Below are 21,128 nucleotides of genomic sequence, written 5' to 3'. Positions count from 1 at the left end.
TCATTTACAGGTACAACTGTGATAAAAAAAATTGCTTGATATAGTTGCATTACCCTAACTATTTTAAAGCTGCTGTTAAGTACCAATGTGTTCAAGACACCAGTCTAGCTAGAATCTCGAGCTCTGCATATTTTTTCCTTAAGACTGCTGGCCTTAAACCTCTACAGTCAAGTCTGAATACTGCAGTCTTACACGAGATCATGATGCTGGTGCCCTAAATTCATAGTATCCACTTTTCACTCTACTACTTATCATGGTGTTTCTTAAAAACAATCCAGGGATGGAGACTCTATCACTGATCTTATTGTAGTATTTCACCAGCATATTCCAGTGCTGGTGAAATAACTTTACATCATGCTCAAATTCTCATTCAATGCAAACTAACTGCAGTTCCAAAATACTATGAATATCTGCATCATACTTCCCTGTTAATATCTTTAAGACTTAAATCATATGCCCTGTCTTTCTTCTAAAGTTAGCAATAGTACTTTCAATTTCTTTAATCTTTCTGGATATAAGTGTTTCAATGACATCAATGGCTCTTCTGTTACTATTTTCAAGTGTCTTGGATTCTTGCAATCCAGCCTTTGACTTTTAGAACTATGATATTCAATGGGGCATAGTGTGATATGACTTGGAGCGAATGCTAAAAATTGAAGTATATTGAAAATTTCTTTGTATGCCTGTTCAGGTAAGTGCAGCCATGACCATATACTTCAGAAGTCAATACTTAGGAAAGATTCTCTAAGTACATTTTCAAATAACTACAGCAAAGCCTACACCTTCATCCCATTTTGAACCATCAGCATTTTGTAATCACAAATCCTATCTCTACCTAACTAAGAGTTTCCCTTACAGATATAACACTGTTTTCTGGGATAATGCAATTAACTGCTTTCTTGGTATTATGCTTATCACCTACTTTTACATCAATTAACCCCACATTTTTTCTGATATTCATAACCCTCACCACTTTTGCCTTACTTCATATAGTAAATCATAGCAATCTAAAACAAACTCCATGACTTTTATTACCTATGTTCACTATGATTTGTACCATCGATACAGAACAAAAAATTACAACATCCAATATTAGCGTGATAAAGTCTAATTTAGGGGCAGTAAAAAATCAAATAATTTTGAATGGGAAGTTGATCTGATCATTAATTTTTCTGTACAGAAAGAGACAAAGGGGCTGGAAAAATAAGGCAAAAGTCCATGAACCACTATAAAAAAAACTACAAAAACCTCACCCAAGGCTGAAACTTACTTTAATAATCATTATTACATTTGAAATACACCAAAGACATTGTCATTTTCTTCCTTCAGCCATACCGGTATTGGGTGCATGTACTTAAACAAAAAACTGACAACGAGAAAATATTAACACAAGCATTGCACTGTAATTAACATTTCCTTTCAAGCAACTTAAAAAATATGGTACATTTTGACAGCCAAGGGAAGTAAGTTATGTTTTTCATAAAGTTTTCATTACTTTTACACCATATTTTCCCACATTATCACAGCCTCCCTCCTATCACCATCTACCATACCACTATTACAATACGAGTAACACTTCAAATCATATTTCTCCTGTGTAGATCAATTCTCCTAAAAATAAGTTCAACATGCAATTCTTTTAATGCCACACATAATATATATATATATATATATATATATATATATATATATATATATATATATGGTGATCCTAAACTGGAACTCTAGGCAAGTCTCAGTACGTAGCTAAACTAGTCCATTACCTTGTATATATAGACCACCATTCCACATGTAGATGATTTGAGAACTACAAATGAATTAAAATCTTGATACGACATGCACCTGCTACACATCATCATCATTAATCGACTCTTGAACGCGGGAGTTTAATGTGATCCTGAGTCTGGTATGTATTACGTAGGTTGACCATATTCTGTATTCTATTTTGACGAATCCTAAATGAATCTAAAATGGTAATGAACTCATATATTACCCTTTCTAACTGCAAGTGGCATTTAGCTTGCATTCACCTAATATACATTAAAATCTACAAGACAGACTAATGATATATACCACAATCACAAAACAATTTATACCTGGACCAGAATAATAAAAATCAACCTCGGATATTTCAATACATCGACTGTTAACCCTATAACTAAAATTCTTATCCAAACCTTAGGACCATATGTCACTCATATGAACTATATTAAAAAAAAAAAAAAGAAAATAAAAAAAATCCCAGACTTACCTTGAGAGTTTGGCTACCCAGTGAATACATCCTGGCCTGATATCCCTGAGGAGAACAGCTCTGGCCAGGTTCTCCTTAATGTCTGCCAACTGGTCGAGGATTTCCGTCTCAATGGAGTCCTTGTAAGGCAGAAGCTTGTTGTAGATCACCTGCTTCTGGGGCAGGTAGCCCAGGTCTGGGTCGTGCTGTCCCATCTCCAAGGGTGATGGGGGGGATGTCTCGAGCTCACAACCACACTTCACACCACCATAACCACCACCTCGCACACTGACCAGCTAAGCTTAAAACGTAGAACTTTCACACGACGATGAGGTTTCCACTATGATTGCTGCCATGTTGTTTACGTCATCAGCTCTGGGTTAGCCTGTTATTGGCTGCTGCACCACCACCACCAGAGCCAACTGCCTCACCACAACCACCCTACAACAACCAGAACAACCCCTCCCCCACTGGCGATGACAATGGCTAATGTGGGAAATGTATAGATATATATTGACGGACGTGAAGGGTTAGTGGCACAGACACCCTTCCAGATATGACCGGGATGATGATGATAGGCAGAGCCAATCAGGCCACTGTCGGCCATCCAATTCCTACCATCCAGAGGAATAGTTCTTATTATTAATGGGTGATTGCCAGTGCGAGGGTTAACCCCATCACAAACACGTACTGTAACCCAGACACAAGGCCAGAGAGAAACACAAAGGATTCAGATTCTGGCATGTTTTCAAAACTTCTCTACAAATCTGTCTCGCGTAAAACTTTTTTTTTCTTTTTATTAGTAGTAAAACATCTGAGGCAACCTGCTAGAGCATTTTTTCATTATTCATGAAGAAGTATGAATATATTTGGCATGTGAGGAAGTCACTAACAACAAGGGAATCGGACCCAAATTGCTTAGAAAAGTGATGAAATCTGCGTCTGAGGTCATTCCCCCGCCTCCCATCTTGAGACGCATTACATATGTAGATTTCAGCTGCATCATCCCACCTTTTATATTATCATATCTTACTTCATAAGAAAACTTTTATATTTCCAATGAATCTAATTTCGAGAAACGTCATCAGCCTATTCAATTCTCACTTAATTTCCCCAAATTCTCCCCTAATTTCCCCAGATTCACCTTCCTATTTGTCATATAATCTAAACATACACATTTGCAGCTAATTCAGGGAGTCAGGAAATGACCACAAAGACGCCACCAACATATCCAGCCAGCCAGGCTTACAACGTACACCAAGACTGAGGGATATACTGACGTATATACTGAGGTACGACATATACTGAGGCACGACATATACTGAGGTACGGCATATACTGAGACACGACATATACTGAGGCACGACATATACTGAGGTACGGCATATACTGAGGTACGACATATACTGAGGCATGACATATACTGAGGCATGACATATACTGAGACACGACATAACTAAGGCACGACATATACTGAGGTACGACATATACTGAGACACGACATATACTGAGGTACGACATATACTGAGGTACGACATATACTGAGGCATGACATATAATGAGACACGACATATACTGAGGTACGACATATACTGAGGTACGGCATATACTGAGACAAGACATATACTGAGGCATGACATATACTGAGGTACGACATATACTGAGGCACGACATAACTAAGGCACGACATATACTGAGGTACGACATATACTGAGACACGACATATACTGAGGTACGACATATACTGAGGCACGACATATACTGAGGTACGACATATACTGAGGCACGACATATACTGAGGTACGACATATACTGAGGTACGACATATACTGAGGCATGACATATACTGAGGCACGACATATACTGAGGTACGACATATACTGAGGCATGACATATACTGAGACACGACATATACTGAGGCATGACATATACTGAGGTACGACATATACTGAGGCACGACATATACTGAAGTACGACATATACTGAGGCATGACATATACTGAGGTACGACATATACTGAGACACGACATATACTGAGGCATGACATATACTGAGGCACGACATATACTGAGGTACGACATATACTGAGGCATGACATATACTGAGGTACGGCATATACTGAGACACGACAGATACTGAGGCATGACATATACTGAGACACGACATATACTGAGGTACGACATATACTGAGGCATGACATATACTGAGGTACGACATATACTGAGACACGACATATACTGAGGTACGACATATACTGAGGTACGACATATACTGAGGGATGACATACACTGAGGTACGACATATACTGAGACACGACATATACTGAGGCATGACATATACTGAGGCACGACATATACTGAGGTACGACATATACTGAGGCATGACATATACTGAGGTACGACATATACTGAGACACGACATATACTGAGGCACGACATATACTGAGGTACGACATATACTGAGGCACGACATATACTGAGGCACGACATATACTGAGACACGACATATACTGAGGCACGACATATACTGAGGTACGACATATACTGAGGTACGACATATACTGAGGCACGACATATACTGAGGTACGACATATACTGAGGCATGACATATACTGAGGTACGACATATACTGAGACACGACATATACTGAGGCATGACATATACTGAGGCACGACATATACTGAGACACGACATATACTAAGGCACGACATATACTGAGACACGACATATACTGAGGCACGACATATACTGAGGTACGACATATGCTGAGGTACGACATATACTGAGGCACGACATATACTGAGGCACGACATATACTGAGGTACGACATATACTGAGGCACGACATATACTGAGACACGACACATACTGAGGTACGACATATACTGAGACACGACATATACTGAGACACGACATATACTGAGACACGACATATACTGAGGCACGACATATACTGAGGTACGACATATACTGAGACACGACATATACTGAGGTACGACATATACTGAGGCACGACATATACTGAGACACGACATATACTGAGACACGACATATACTGAGGTACGACATATACTGAGGCACGACATATACTGAGACACGACATATACTGAGACACGACATATACTGAGGTACGACATATACTGAGACACGACATATACTGAGGCACGACATATACTGAGGTACGACATATACTGAGGCACGACATATACTGAGACACGACATATACTGAGGCACGACATATACTGAGGCACGACATATACTGAGGCACGCATATACTGAGACACGACATATACTGAGGTACGACATATACTGAGGCACGACATATACTGAGACACGACATATACTGAGGCACGACATATACTGAGGTACGACATATACTGAGACACGACATATACTGAGGTACGACATATACTGAGACACGACATATACTGAGGTACGACATATACTGAGGACACGACATATACTGAGGTGCGACATATACTGAGGTACAACATACTGAACTCGACATATACTGAGTGCTCGAAATTATACTGAGGTACGACATACTGGAGACACGGACATATACTGAGACACGACATATACTGAGGTACGACATATACTGAGGTACCATATATACTGAGGTGCGACATATACTGAGGTACGATATATACTGAGACACGACATATACTGAGACACGACATATACTGAGGTACGACATATACTGAGACACGACATATACTGGAGGTGCGGACATACTACTGAGGCACGACATATACTGAGGGCACGACATATACTGAGACACGATCATATACTGAGGTACGACATATTCTGAGGCACGACATATACTGGAGACACGACATATACAGAGGTACCGACATATACTGAGGAGGCACGACATTACTGAGACACGACATATACTAGAGGTGCGACATATACTGAGGCACGACATATACTGAGGCACGACATATACTGAGAACACGACATTTACTGAGGTACGACATATACTGGAGGTAACAGCATATACTGAGGTACGCACATATGGCTGAGGGCATCGACATATACTGAGGACACGACATATACTGAGACACGACATATACTGAAGTACGACATATACTGAGACACGACATATACTGAGGTACGACATATACTGAGGCACGACATATACTGAGGCACGACATATACTGAGGCACGACATATACTGAGGCATGACATATACTGAGGTACGACATATACTGAGACACGACATATACTGAGGTACGACATATACTGAGACACGACATATACTGAGGCACGACATATACTGAGACACAACATATTATGAGGTACGACATATACTGAGGCACGACATATACTGAGACACGACATATACTGAGACACGACATATACTCAGACACGACATATACTGAGGCACGACATATACTGAGGTACGACATATACTGAGGTACGACATATACTGAGGCACGACATATACTGAGGCACGACTTATACTGAGACACGACATATACTGAGGTACGACATATAATGAAGTACGACATATACTGAGACACGACTTATACTGAGGTACGACATATACTGAGGCACGACATATACTGAGGCATGACATATACTGAGGCACGACATATACTGAGGCATGACATATACTGAGGTACGACATATACTGAGACACGACATATACTGAGGCACGACATATACTGAGGCACGACATATACTGAGGTATGACATTAAAAAAGCCAATAATTGAACAGTTGTTGTAGATTATAGGAAATCTTTACAGAACATACTTGTCAACAGATCTCTTCCAATGGAACTCACGAACATGTTCTAACAGATGTCAAAATATTGAATAAAATAGTTATATCATGATGTAAATGATCGTATCCACAGAGCATTTACAGGTACTTATACTATGATGTAAATGATACTGTGTCCACTGAGCATTTACAGGTACTTATGATGTAAGTGATACTGTTTCCGCGGAGCATTTACAGGTACTTATATTATGATGTAAATGATACTGTGTGCACTGAACATTTGCAGGTACTTAAATCATGATGTAAATGATAGTGAGTCCACAGAGCATTTACAGGTTGTTGTATTATGATGTAAATGATACCGTGTCCACAGAGCATTTATAGGTACTTATATTATGATGTAAATGATACTGTGTCCACTGAACATTTATAGGTACTTATGATGTAAATGATAGTGTCCGCAGAGCATTTACAGGTACTTATATCATGATGTAAATGATACTGTGTCCAGTGAGCATTTACAGGTACTTATGATGTAAATTATTCTGTGCCTTCTGAGCATTAACAGGTACTTATATTATGATGTAAATGATACTGTGTCCGCAGAGAATTTACAGGTACTTATATCATCATGTAAATGATAGTGTTCACTGAACATTTACAGGTACTCATATTATGATGTAAATGATACTGTGTCCACAAAGCATTTACAGGTACTTATATTGTGATAAATGATACTGTGTCCGCAGAGCATTTACATGTATTTATATCATGATGTAAATGATACTGTATCCAGTGAGCATTTACAGGTACTTATATCATGATGTAAATGATACTGTGTACACTGAGCATTTACAGGCACTTATATCATTAAGTAAATGATACTGTGTCCACTGAGCATTTACTGGTACTTATATCATGATGTAAATAATAGTGTCCACTGAGGATTTACAGGTACTTATATTATGATGTAAATGATACTATGTGCGCAGAGCATTTACAGGTACTTATATCATGATGTAAATGATACTGTGTCCACTGAACGTTTATAGGTACTTATGATGTAAATGATACTGTGTCTACTGAGCATTTACAGGTACTTACATTATGATGTAAATGATACTGTGTCCACTGAGCATTTACTAGTAGTTATATCATGATGTAAATGATGCTGTCCACTGAGCATTTACAGGTACTTATATTATGATGTAAATGATACTGTATCCACTGAACATTTACAGGTACTCATATTATGATGTAAATGATACTGTGTCCACTGAGCATTTACAGGAGCTTATATTATGATGTAAATGATACTGTGTCCACAGAGCATTTACAGGTACTCATATTATGATGTAAATGATACTGTGTCCGCAGAGCATTTACAGGTACTTATATCATGATGTAAATGATACTGTGTCCACTAAGCATTAACAGGTACTTATGATGTAAATGATACTGTGCCTACTGAGCATTTACATGTACATATATTATGATGTAAATGATACTGTGTCCACAGAGCATTTACAGGTACTTATGTTATGATGTAAATGATACTGTGTCCAATGAGCATTTACATGTACTTATATCATGATGTAAGTGATACTGTGTCCACAGAGTATTTACAGGCACTTATATCATTATGTAAATGATACTGTGTCCACTTAGCATTTACAGGTACTTATATCATGATGTAAATGATAGTGCCCACTGAGCATTTACAGGTAATTATATGATGATGTAAATGATACTGTGTCCACTGAGCATTTATAGGTACTTATGATGTAAATGATAGTGTCCGCAGAGCATTTACAGGTACTTATATCATGATGTAAATGATACTGTGTCCAAAGAGCATATACAGGTACCTATGATGTAAATGATACTGTGTCTACTGAGCATTTACAGGAACTTATATTTTGATGTCAGTGATACTGTGTCCACTGAGCATTTACTGGTACTTATATCATGATGTAAATGATACTGTCCACTGAGCATTTACAGGTGCTTATGTTATGATGTAAATGATACTGTAACCACTGAACATTTACAGGTACTCATATTATGATGTAAATGATGCTGTGTCCACTGAGCATTTACAGGTGCTTATATCATAATGTAAATGATACTGTGTCCACAGAGCATTTACAGGTACTTATATCATGATGTAAATGATACTGTGTCCGCACAGCATTTACAGGTACATATATCATGATGTAAATGATACTGTGTCCACTTAACATTTACAGATACTCATATTATGTTGCAAATGATACTGTGTCCACAGAGCATTTACAGGTACGTATATTGTGATGTAAATGATAATGTGTCCGCAGAGCATTTACATGTATTTATATCATGATGTAAATGATACTGTGTCCACAGAGTATTTACAGGTACTTATATCATGATGTAAATGATATTGTGTCCGCAGAGCATTTAAATGTACTTATATCATGATGTAAATGATACTGTGTCCACAGAGCATTTACAGGCACTTATATCATGATGTAAATGATACTGTGTCCACTAAGCGTTTACAGGTAGTTATATTATGATGTAAATGATACTATGTCCAGTGAGCATTTACAGGTACTTATATGATGATGTATATGATACTGTGTCCACTGAGCATTTACAGGTACTTATATCATGATGTAAATAATAGTGTCCAATGAGCATTTAGAGGTACTTATATTATGATGTAAATGATACTATGTCCGCAGAACATTTACAGGTACTTATATTATGATGTAAATGATACTGTGTCCACTGATCATTTACAGGTACTTATATCATGATGTAAATGATAGTGTCCGCAGAGCATTTACAGGTACTTATATCATGATGTAAATAATACTGTGTCCGCTGAGCATTTACAGGTACTTATATCGTGATGTAAATTATACTCTGTCCACTGAGCATTTACAGGTACTTATATTATAATGTAAATGATACAGTGTCCACTGAGCATTTACTGGTACTTATATCATGACGTAAATGATACTGTGTCCACTAAACATTTACAAGTACCTATATCATGATGTAAAAATACTGTGTACACAGAGCATTTACAGGTACTTATATCATGATGTGTATGATACTGTGTCCACTGAGCATTTACAGGTACTTAAATTATGATGTAAATGATACCGTGTCCACTGAGCATTTACAGGTACCTATATCATGATGCAAATGATACTGTGTCCAGTGAGCATTTACAGGTACTTATATCATGATGTAAATGATACTGTCCAGTGAGCATTTACAGGGACTTATATCATGATGTAAATGATACTGTGTCCACAAAGCATTTATTGGTACTTATATCATGATGTAAATGATACTGTGTCCGCAGAACATTTACAGGTACTTATATCATGATGTAAATGATACTGTGTCCACTAAGCATTTACAGGTACTTATATCATGATGTAAATGATACCGTGTCCACTGAGCATTTGCAGGTACTTATATCATGATGTAAATGATACTGTGTCGACAGAACATCTACAGGTACTTATATCATGATGTAAATTATACTCTACCCACTGAACATTTACAGGTACTTATATCATGTTGTAAATGATACTGTGTCCACTGAGCATTTACAGTTACCTATATCATGATGCAAATGATACTGTGTCCAGTGAGCATTTACAGGTACTTATATCATGATGTAAATGATACTGTGTCCACAGAACATTTACATGTACTTATATCATGATGTGAATTATACTCTGCCCACTGAACATTTACAGGTACTTATATCATGATGTAAATGATACTGTGTCCACTGATCATTTACAGGTACTTATATCATGATGTAAATGATAGTGTCCGCAGAGCATTTACAGGTACTTATATCATGATGTAAATGATACTGTGTCCACTGAGCATTTACAGGTACCTATATCATGATGTAAATGATACTGTGTCGACTGAGCATTTACAGGTACTTATATCGTGTTGTAAATGATACTGCGTCCACTGAACATTTACAGGTTCCTATATCATGATGCAAATGATACTGTGTCCAGTGAGCATTTACAGGTACTTTTTTTTTTTTTTTTTTTTGCTTTGTCGCTGTCTCCCGCGTTTGCGAGGTAGCGCAAGGAAACAGACGAAAGAAATGGCCCAACCCACCCCCATACACATGTATATACATACGTCCACACACGCAAATATACATACCTACACAGCTTTCCATGGTTTACCCCAGACGCTTCACATGCCTTGATTCAATCCACTGACAGCACGTCAACCCCGGTATACCACATCGCTCCAATTCACTCTATTCCTTGCCCTCCTTTCACCCTCCTGCATGTTCAGGCCCCGATCACACAAAATCTTTTTCACTCCATCTTTCCACCTCCAATTTGGTCTCCCTCTTCACCTCGTTCCCTCCACCTCCGACACATATATCCTCTTGGTCAATCTTTCCTCACTCATTCTCTCCATGTGCCCAAACCATTTCAAAACACCCTCTTCTGCTCTCTCAACCACGCTCTTTTTATTTCCACACATCTCTCTTACACTTACGTTACTTACTCGATCAAACCACCTCACACCACACATTGTCCTCAAACATCTCATTTCCAGCACATCCATCCTCCTGCGCGCAACTCTATCCATAGCCCACGCCTCGCAACCATATAACATTGTTGGAACCACTATTCCTTCAAACATACCCATTTTTGCTTTCCGAGATAATGTTCTCGACTTTCACACATTCTTCAAGGCTCCCAGAATTTTCGCCCCCTCCCCCACCCTATGATCCACTTCCGCTTCCATGGTTCCATCCGCTGCCAGATCCACTCCCAGATATCTAAAACACTTCACTTCCTCCAGTTTTTCTCCATTCAAACTCACCTCCCAATTGACTTGACCCTCAACCCTACTGTACCTAATAACCTTGCTCTTATTCACATTTACTCTTAACTTTCTTCTTTCACACACTTTACCAAACTTAGTCACCAGCTTCTGCAGTTTCTCACATGAATCAGCCACCAGCGCTGTATCATCAGCGAACAACAACTGACTCACTTCCCAAGCTCTCTCATCCCCAACAGACTTCATACTTGCCCCTCTTTCCAAAACTCTTGCATTCACCTCCCTAACAACCCCATCCAAAAACAAATTAAACAACCATGGAGACATCACACACCCCTGCCGCAAACCTACATTCACTGAGAACCAATCACTTTCCTCTCTTCCTACACGTACACATGCCTTACATCCTCGATAAAAACTTTTCACTGCTTCTAACAACGTGCCTCCCACACCATATATTCTTAATACCTTCCACAGAGCATCTCTATCAACTCTATCATATGCCTTCTCCAGATCCATAAATGCTACATACAAATCCATTTGCTTTCTAAGTATTTCTCACATACATTCTTCAAAGCAAACACCTGATCCACACATCCTCTACCACTTCTGAAACCACACTGCTCTTCCCCAATCTGATGCTCTGTACATGCCTTCACCCTCTCAATCAATACCCTCCCATATAATTTACCAGGAATACTTAACAAACTTATACCTCTGTAATTTGAGCACTCACTCTTATCCCCTTTGTCTTTGTACAATGGCACTATGCACGCATTCCGCCAATCCTCAGGCACCTCACCATGAGTCATACATACATTAAATAACCTTACCAACCAGTCAACAATACAGTCACCCCCTTTTTTAATAAATTCCACTGCAATACCATCCAAACCTGCTGCCTTGCCGGCTTTCATCTTCCGCAAAGCTTTTACTACCTCTTCTCTGTTTACCAAATCATTTTCCCTAACCCTATCACTTTGCACACCACCTCGACCAAAACACCCTATATCTGCCACTCTATCATCAAACACATTCAACAAACCTTCAAAATACTCACTCCATCTCCTTCTCACATCACCACTACTTGTTATCACCTCCCCATTTGCGCCCTTCACTGAAGTTCCCATTTGCTCCCTTGTCTTACGCACTTTATTTACCTCCTTCCAGAACATCTTTTTATTCTCCCTAAAATTTAATGATACTCTCTCACCCCAACTCTCATTTGCCCTTTTTTTCACCTCTTGCACCTTTCTCTTGACCTCCTGTCTCTTTCTTTTATACGTCTCCCACTCAATTGCATTTTTTCCCTGCAAAACTCGTCCAAATGCCTCTCTCTTCTCTTTCACTAATACTCTTACTTCTTCATCCCACCACTCACTACCCTTTCTAATCAACCCACCTCCCACTCTTCTCATGCCACAAGCATCTTTTGCGCAATCCATCACTGATTCCCTAAATACATCCCATTCCTCCCCCACTCCCCTTACTTCCATTGTTCTCACCTTTTTCCATTCTGTACTCAGTCTCTCCTGGTACTTCCTCACACAAGTCTCCTTCCCAAGCTCACTTGCTCTCACCACCTTCTTCACCCCAACATTCACTCTTCTTTTCTGAAAACCCATACAAATCTTCACCTTAGCCTCCACAAGATAATGATCAGACATCCCTCCAGTTGCACCTCTCAGCACATTAACATCCAAAAGTCTCTCTTTCGCGCGCCTGTCAATTAACACGTAATCCAATAACGCTCTCTGGCCATCTCTCCTACTTACATAAGTATACTTATGTATATCTCGCTTTTAAACCAGGTATTCCCAATCATCAGTCCTTTTTCAGCACATAAATCTACAAGCTCTTCACCATTTCCATTTACAACACTGAACACCCCATGTATACCAATTATTCCCTCAACTGCCACATTACTAACCTTTGCATTCAAATCACCCATCACTATAACCCGGTCTCGTGCATCAAAACCACTAACACACTCATTCAGCTGCTCCCAAAACACTTGCCTCTTATGATCTTTCTTCTCATGCCCAGGTGCATATTCACCAATAATCACCCATCTCTCTCCATCCACTTTCAGTTTTACCCATATTAATCGAGAATTTACTTTCTTACATTCTATCACATACTCCCACAACTCCTGTTTCAGGAGTACTGCTACTCCTTCCCTTGCTCTTGTCCTCTCACTAACCCCTGACTTTACTCCCAAGACATTCCCAAACCACTCTTCCCCTTTACCCTTGAGCTTCGTTTCACTCAGAGCCAAAACATCCAGGTTCGTTTCCTCAAACATACTACCTATCTCTCCTTTTTTCACATCTTGGTTACATCCACACACATGATGTAAATGATACTGTGCCCACTGAGCATTTACAGGTACTTATATCATGATGTAAATTATACTGTGTCCACTGAGCATTTACAGGTACTTATATCATGATGTAAATGATACTGTGTCCACCTAACATTTACAGGTACTTATATCATGATGTAAATGATACTGTGTCCACTAAGCATTTACAGGTACTTATATCATGATGTAAATGATACTGTGTCCAATGAGCATTTACAGGTATTTATATCATGATGTAAATGATGCTGTGTCCACTGAGCTTTTACAGGTACTTATATCATGATGCAAATGATACTGTGTCCAGTGAGCATTTACAGGTACTTATATTATGATGTAAATGATACTGTGTCCACTGAGCATTTACAAGTACTTATATCATGATGTAAATGATATTGTGTCCACTGAGCATTTACAGGTACTGATATCATGATATAAATGATACTGTGTCTCCTGAGCATTTACAGGTACTTATATCATAATGTAAATGATACTGTGTCTACTGAGCTTTTAAAGGTACTTATATCATGATGTAAATGATACTGTGTCCACTGAGCATTTACAGGTACTTATGATGTAAAGGATACTGTGTCCCTGGAACATTTACAGGTACTTATATCATGATGTAAATAATACTGTGTCCACTGAGCATTTACAGGTACTTATATCATGATGTAAATGATACTGTGTCCACTGAGCATTTACAGGTACTTATATCATGATGTAAATGATACTGTGTCCACTAAGCTTTTACAGGTACTTATATCATGATGTAAATGATACTGTGTCCACTGAGCATTTACAGGTAATTATATCATGATGTAAATGACACTGTGTCCACTGAACATTTACAGGTACTTATATCATGATGTAAATGATACTGTTCCACTAAGCATTTACAGGTACTTATATCATGATGTAAATGATACTGTGTTGAGCGAGCATTTACAGGTACTTATATCATGATGTAAATTATACTGTGTCCACTGAGCATTTACAGGTACTTATATCATGATGTAAATGATACTGTGTCCACTGAGCATTTACAGGCACTTATATTATGACGTATACGATAATGTGTTCGCAGAACATTTACAGGTACTTATATCATGATGTGAATTATACTATGTCCACTAAACATTTACAGGTACTTATATCATGATGTAAATGATACTGTGTCCAGTGAGCATTTACAGGTACCTATATCATGATGTAAATGACACTGTGTCCACTGAACATTTACAGGTACTTATATCATGATGTAAATAATGCTGTGTCCAGTGAGCATTTACAGGTACCTATATCATGATGTAAATGATACTGTCCAGAGAGCATTTACAGGTACCTATATCATGATGTAAATGATACTGTGTCCACTGAGCATTTACAGGTACTTATATCATGATGTATTATACTGTGTCCAGTGAGCATTTACAGGTACTTATATTATGATGTAAATGATACTGTGTCCCCAGAGCATTCACAGGTACTTATATCATGATGTAAATTACACTGTGTTCACTGAACATTTACAGGTACTTATATCATGATGTAAATGATACCGTGTCCAATGAGCATTTACAGGTACTTATATCATGATGTAAATGATACTGTGTCCACTGAGCATATACAGGTACTTATATCACGATGTAAAGATACTGTGTCCACTCAGCATTTACAGGTACTTATATCATGATGTAAAGATACTGAGTCCACTGAGCATTTACAGCTACATATATCATGATGTAAATGATACTGTGTCCACTGAGCATTTACAGGTACTTATATCATGACGTAAAGATACTGTGCCCACTGAGCATTTACAGGTACTTATATCATGATGTAAATGATACTGTGTCCACTGAGCATTTACAGGTACTTTTATCATGATGTAAATGATACTGTGTCCAGGGAGCATTTACAGGTACTTATATTATGATGTAAATGATACTATGTCCGCAGAGCATTTACAGGTACTTATATCATGATGTAAATGATATTGTCTTCACTGAACATTTATAGGTACTTATGATGTAAATAATAGTGTCCGCAGAGCATTACAGGTACTTATATTATGATGTAAATGATACTGTGTCCACTGAGCATTTACAGGTACTTATGATGTAAATGATACTGTGTCTACTGAGCATTTACAGATACTTATATTTTGGTGTAAATGGTACAGTGTCCACTGAGAATTTACTGGTAGTTATATCATCATGTAAATGATACTGTCCACTGAGCATTTACAGGTATTTATATTATGATGTAAATGATACTGTATCCACTGAACATTTACGGGTACCCATATTATGATGTAAATGATAGTGTCCACTGAGCATTTACAGGTGCTTATATTATGATGTAAATGATATTGTGTCCAGAGAGCATTTACAGGTCCTTATATTATGATGTAAATGATAATGTCCACAGAGCATTTGCAGGTACTTATATCATGATGTAAATAATACTGTGATCACTGAACATTTACAGGTACTCATATTATGATGCAAACAATACTGTGTCCAGAGAGCATTTACAGGTACTTATATTATGATGTAAATGATAATGTGTCCGCAGAGCATTTACATGTATTTATATCATGATGTAAATGATACTGTGTCCACGGAGTATTTACAGGTACTTATATCATGATGTAAACGATACTGTTTCCGCAGAACATTTACATGTACTTGTATCATGATGTAAATGATACTTTGTCCACAGAGCATTTACAGGCACTTATATGATCATGTAAATGATACTGTGTCCAGTGAGCATTTACAGGTACTTATAGTATGATGTAAATGATACTATTTCCAGTGAGCATTTACAGGTACTTATATCATGATGTAAATGAATCTGTGTCCACTGAGCATTTACAGATACTTATTCGTCCACTGAGCATTTATAGGTACTTATATTATGATGTAAATGATATTATGTCCGCAGAACATTTACAAGGTACTTATATTATGATGTAAATGATAGTGTGTCCACCGATCATTTACAGGTACTTATATGATAATGTAAATGATAGTGTCCGCAGAGCATTTACAGGTACTGATATCATGATGTAAATAATACTGTGTCCGATGAGCATTTACAGGTACTTATATCATGATGTAAATTATACTGTATTCACTACGCATTTACAGGTACTTATATTATGATGTAAATGATACTATTTCCAGTGAGCATTTACAGGTACTTATATCATGATGTAAATGAATCTGTGTCCACTGAGCATTTACAGATACTTATTCGTCCACTGAGCATTTACAGGTACTTATATTATGATGTAAATGATACTATGTCCGCAGAACATTTACAAGGTGCTTATATTATGATGTAAATGATAGTGTGTCCACCGATCATTTACAGGTACTTATATGATAATGTAAATGATAGTGTCCGCAGAGCATTTACAGGTACTGATATCATGATGTAAATAATACTGTGTCCGATGAGCATTTACAGGTACTTATATCATGATGTAAATTATACTGTATTCACTACGCATTTACAGGTACTTATATAATGATGTAAATGATACTGTGTCCACTGAGCATTTACTGGTACTTATATCATGATGTAAATGATACTGTGTCCACTAAGCACTTATAAGTACCTTTATCATGATGTAAATGATACTCTGTCCACTGAACATTTACAGGTACTACTATCATGATGGATATGATACTGTGTCCACTGAGCATTTACAGGTACCTAAATTATGATGTAACTGATACTGTGTCCACTGAGCATCTACAGATAATTATGACCTCAGTAATACTGTGTCCGTAGAACATTTACAGTTACTTATATTATGATGTAAATGATACTGTGTCTGCAGAACATTTACAGGTATTATATTATGATGTAAATGATACTGTGTCCACTGAGCATTTACAGGTACTTATATTATGATGTAAATGATAGTGTCCAGTGAGCATTTACAGGTACCTATATCATGATGTAAATGATACTGTGTCCAGTGAGTATTTACAGGTATTTATATCATGATGTAAATGATACTGTGTCCACTGAGCATTAACATGTACTTATATCATGAGGTAAATGATACTGTGTTCACTGAGCATTTACAGGTACTTATACCATGATGTAAATGATACTGTGTCCACTGAGCATTGACAGGTACGTATATCATGATGTAAATGATACTGTGTCCACTGAGCATTTACAGGTACTTATATCATGATGTAAATGATACTGTGTTCACTGAGCATTTACAGGTACTTATATCATGATGTAATTGATACTGTGTCCAGTCAGCATTTACAGGTACTTATATCATGATGTAAATGATACTGTGTCCACTGAGCATTCACAGGTACTTATATCATGATGTAAATGATATTGTGTCGTGAGCATTTACAGGTACTTATATTATGATGTAAATGATACTGTGTCTACTGAGCATTTACAGGTACTTATATCTTGATGTAAATGATGCTGTGTCCAGTGAGTATTTACAGGTACTTATGATGTAAAGGATACTGTGTCCCTGGAACTTTTAAAGGTACTTATATCATGATGTAAATTATACTGTGTCCACTGAGCATTTACAGGTACTTATATCATGATGTAAATGATACTGTGTCCACTGAACATCAACAGGTACTTATATCATGATGTAAATGATACTGTGTCCACTGAGCATTTACAGGTACTTGTATCATGATGTATATGATAATGTATCCACTGAGCATTTACAGGTAATTATATCATGATGTAAATGATACTGTGGCCACTGACCATTTACAGGTACTTATATCATGATGCAAATGATACTGTGTCCACTAAGCATTTACAGATACTTATATCATGATGTAAATGATACTGTGTCCACTGAGCATTTATAGGTACTTAAAACATGATGTAAATGATACCGTGTCCAGTGAGCATTTACAGAAACTTATATCATGATGTAAATGATACTGTGTCCACTGAGCATTTACAGGTACTTATATCATAATGTAAATGATACTGTGTACACTGAGCATTTACAGGTACTTATGTTATGATGTAAATGATAATGTGTCCGCAGAACATTTACAGGTGTTTATATCATGATGTAAATTATATTCTTTCCACTGAACATTTATAGTTACTTATATCATGATGTAAATGATACTGTGTCCACTGAGCATTTACAGGTACTTATATCATGATGTAAATGATACTGTGTCCACTGAACATTTGCAGGTACTTATATCATGATGTAAATGATGCTGTGTCCAGTAAGCATTTACAGGTACTTATATCATGATGTAAATGATACTGTGTCCAGTGAGCATTTACAGGTACCTAATATCATGATGTAAATGATACTGTGTCCACTGAGCATGTACATGTACATATATCATGATGTAATGATACTGTGTCCAGTGAGCATTTACAGGTACTTATATTATGATGTAAATGATACTGTGTCCGCAGAACATTTACAGGTACTTATATCATGCTGTAAATTATACTGTGTCCAATGAACATTTACAGGTACTTATATCATGATGATGATACCGTGTCCACTGAACTTTTTCAGGTACTTATATCATAATGTAAATGATACTGTGTCCACTGAGCATTTACAGGAACGTATATCATGATGTAAATGATACTGTGTCCACTGAGCATTTACACGTACTTATATCATGATGTAAATGATACTGTGTCCAGTGAGCATTTACAGGTACTTATATCATGATGTAAATGATACTGTGTCCACTGAGCATTTACAGGTACTTATATCATGATGTAATGATACTGTGTCCACTGAGCATTTACAGGTACTTATGTCATGATGTAAATGATACTGTGTCCACTGAGCATTTACAGGTACTTATGATGTAAATGATACTGTGTCCGCAGAACATTTACAGGTACTTATATCATGATGTAAATGATACCGTGTCCACTGAACTTTTTCAGGTACTTATATCATAACGTAAATGATACTGTGTCCACTGAGCATTTACAGGAACGTATATCATGATGTAAATGATACTGTGTCCACTGAGCATTTACACGTACTTATATCATGATGTAAATGATACTGTGTCCAGTGAGCATTTACAGGTACTTATATCATGATGTAAATGATACTGTGTCCACTGAGCATTTACAGGTACTTATATCATGATGTAAATGATACTGTGTCCAGTGAGCATTTACAGGTACTTATATCATGATGTAAATGATACTTTATCCACTGAGCATTTACAGGTACCTATATCATGATGTAAATGATACTGTGTCCACTGAACATTTACAGGTACTTATATCATGATGTAAACGATGCTGTGTCCACTGAGCATTTACAGGTACTTATATCATAATGTAAATGATACTGTCTCCACTGAGTATTTACAAGTACTTATATCATGATGTAAATGAAACTGTGTACACTGAGCATTTACAGGTACTTATATCATGATGTAAATGATACTGTGTCCACTAAGCATTTACAGGTACTTATGATGTAAATGATACTGTGTCCGCAGAACATTTATAGGTACTTACATCATGATGTAAATCGTACTGTGTCCACTGAACATTTACAGGTACTTATATCATAATGTAAATGATACTGTGTCAACTGATCATTTACAGGTAACTATATCACGATGTAAATGATACTGTGTCCATTGAACATTTACAGATACTTATATCATGATGTAAATGATACTGTGTCCACTGAACATTTACAGGTATTCATATCATGATGTAAATGATACTGTGTCCACTAAGCATTTACAGGTAATTATATCATGATGTAAATGATACTCTATCCACTGAACATTCACAGGTACTTATATCATAATGTAAATGATACCGTGTCCACTGAGCATTTACTGGTACTTATATCATGATGTAAATGATACTGTGTCCACTGAGCATTTAGAGGTACCTATATCATGATGTAAAGATTCTGTGTCCACTGAGCATTTA

General features: G+C 37.2%; 1 protein-coding gene across 1 annotated transcript in view; it reads right to left on the bottom strand.

Moving 5' to 3' along the window:
* Nucleotides 1-2,810, bottom strand: part of LOC139754434 (proteasome activator complex subunit 4-like) — a 576,322-nt gene extending 573,512 nt beyond the window's left edge. The window contains exon 1 of the mRNA XM_071671710.1: nt 2,252-2,810. Within this exon, the coding sequence (XP_071527811.1) occupies nt 2,252-2,445 (194 nt within the window). The 5' untranslated portion in view covers nt 2,446-2,810. The remainder of the gene's footprint in view (nt 1-2,251) is intronic.
* Nucleotides 2,811-21,128: the final 18,318 nt, after the last annotated feature.

Source organism: Panulirus ornatus, chromosome 17, assembly GCF_036320965.1.
Source record: "Panulirus ornatus isolate Po-2019 chromosome 17, ASM3632096v1, whole genome shotgun sequence".
Classification (NCBI taxonomy): domain Eukaryota; kingdom Metazoa; phylum Arthropoda; class Malacostraca; order Decapoda; family Palinuridae; genus Panulirus; species Panulirus ornatus.
This window is presented reverse-complemented; position numbering and strand designations above follow the sequence as displayed.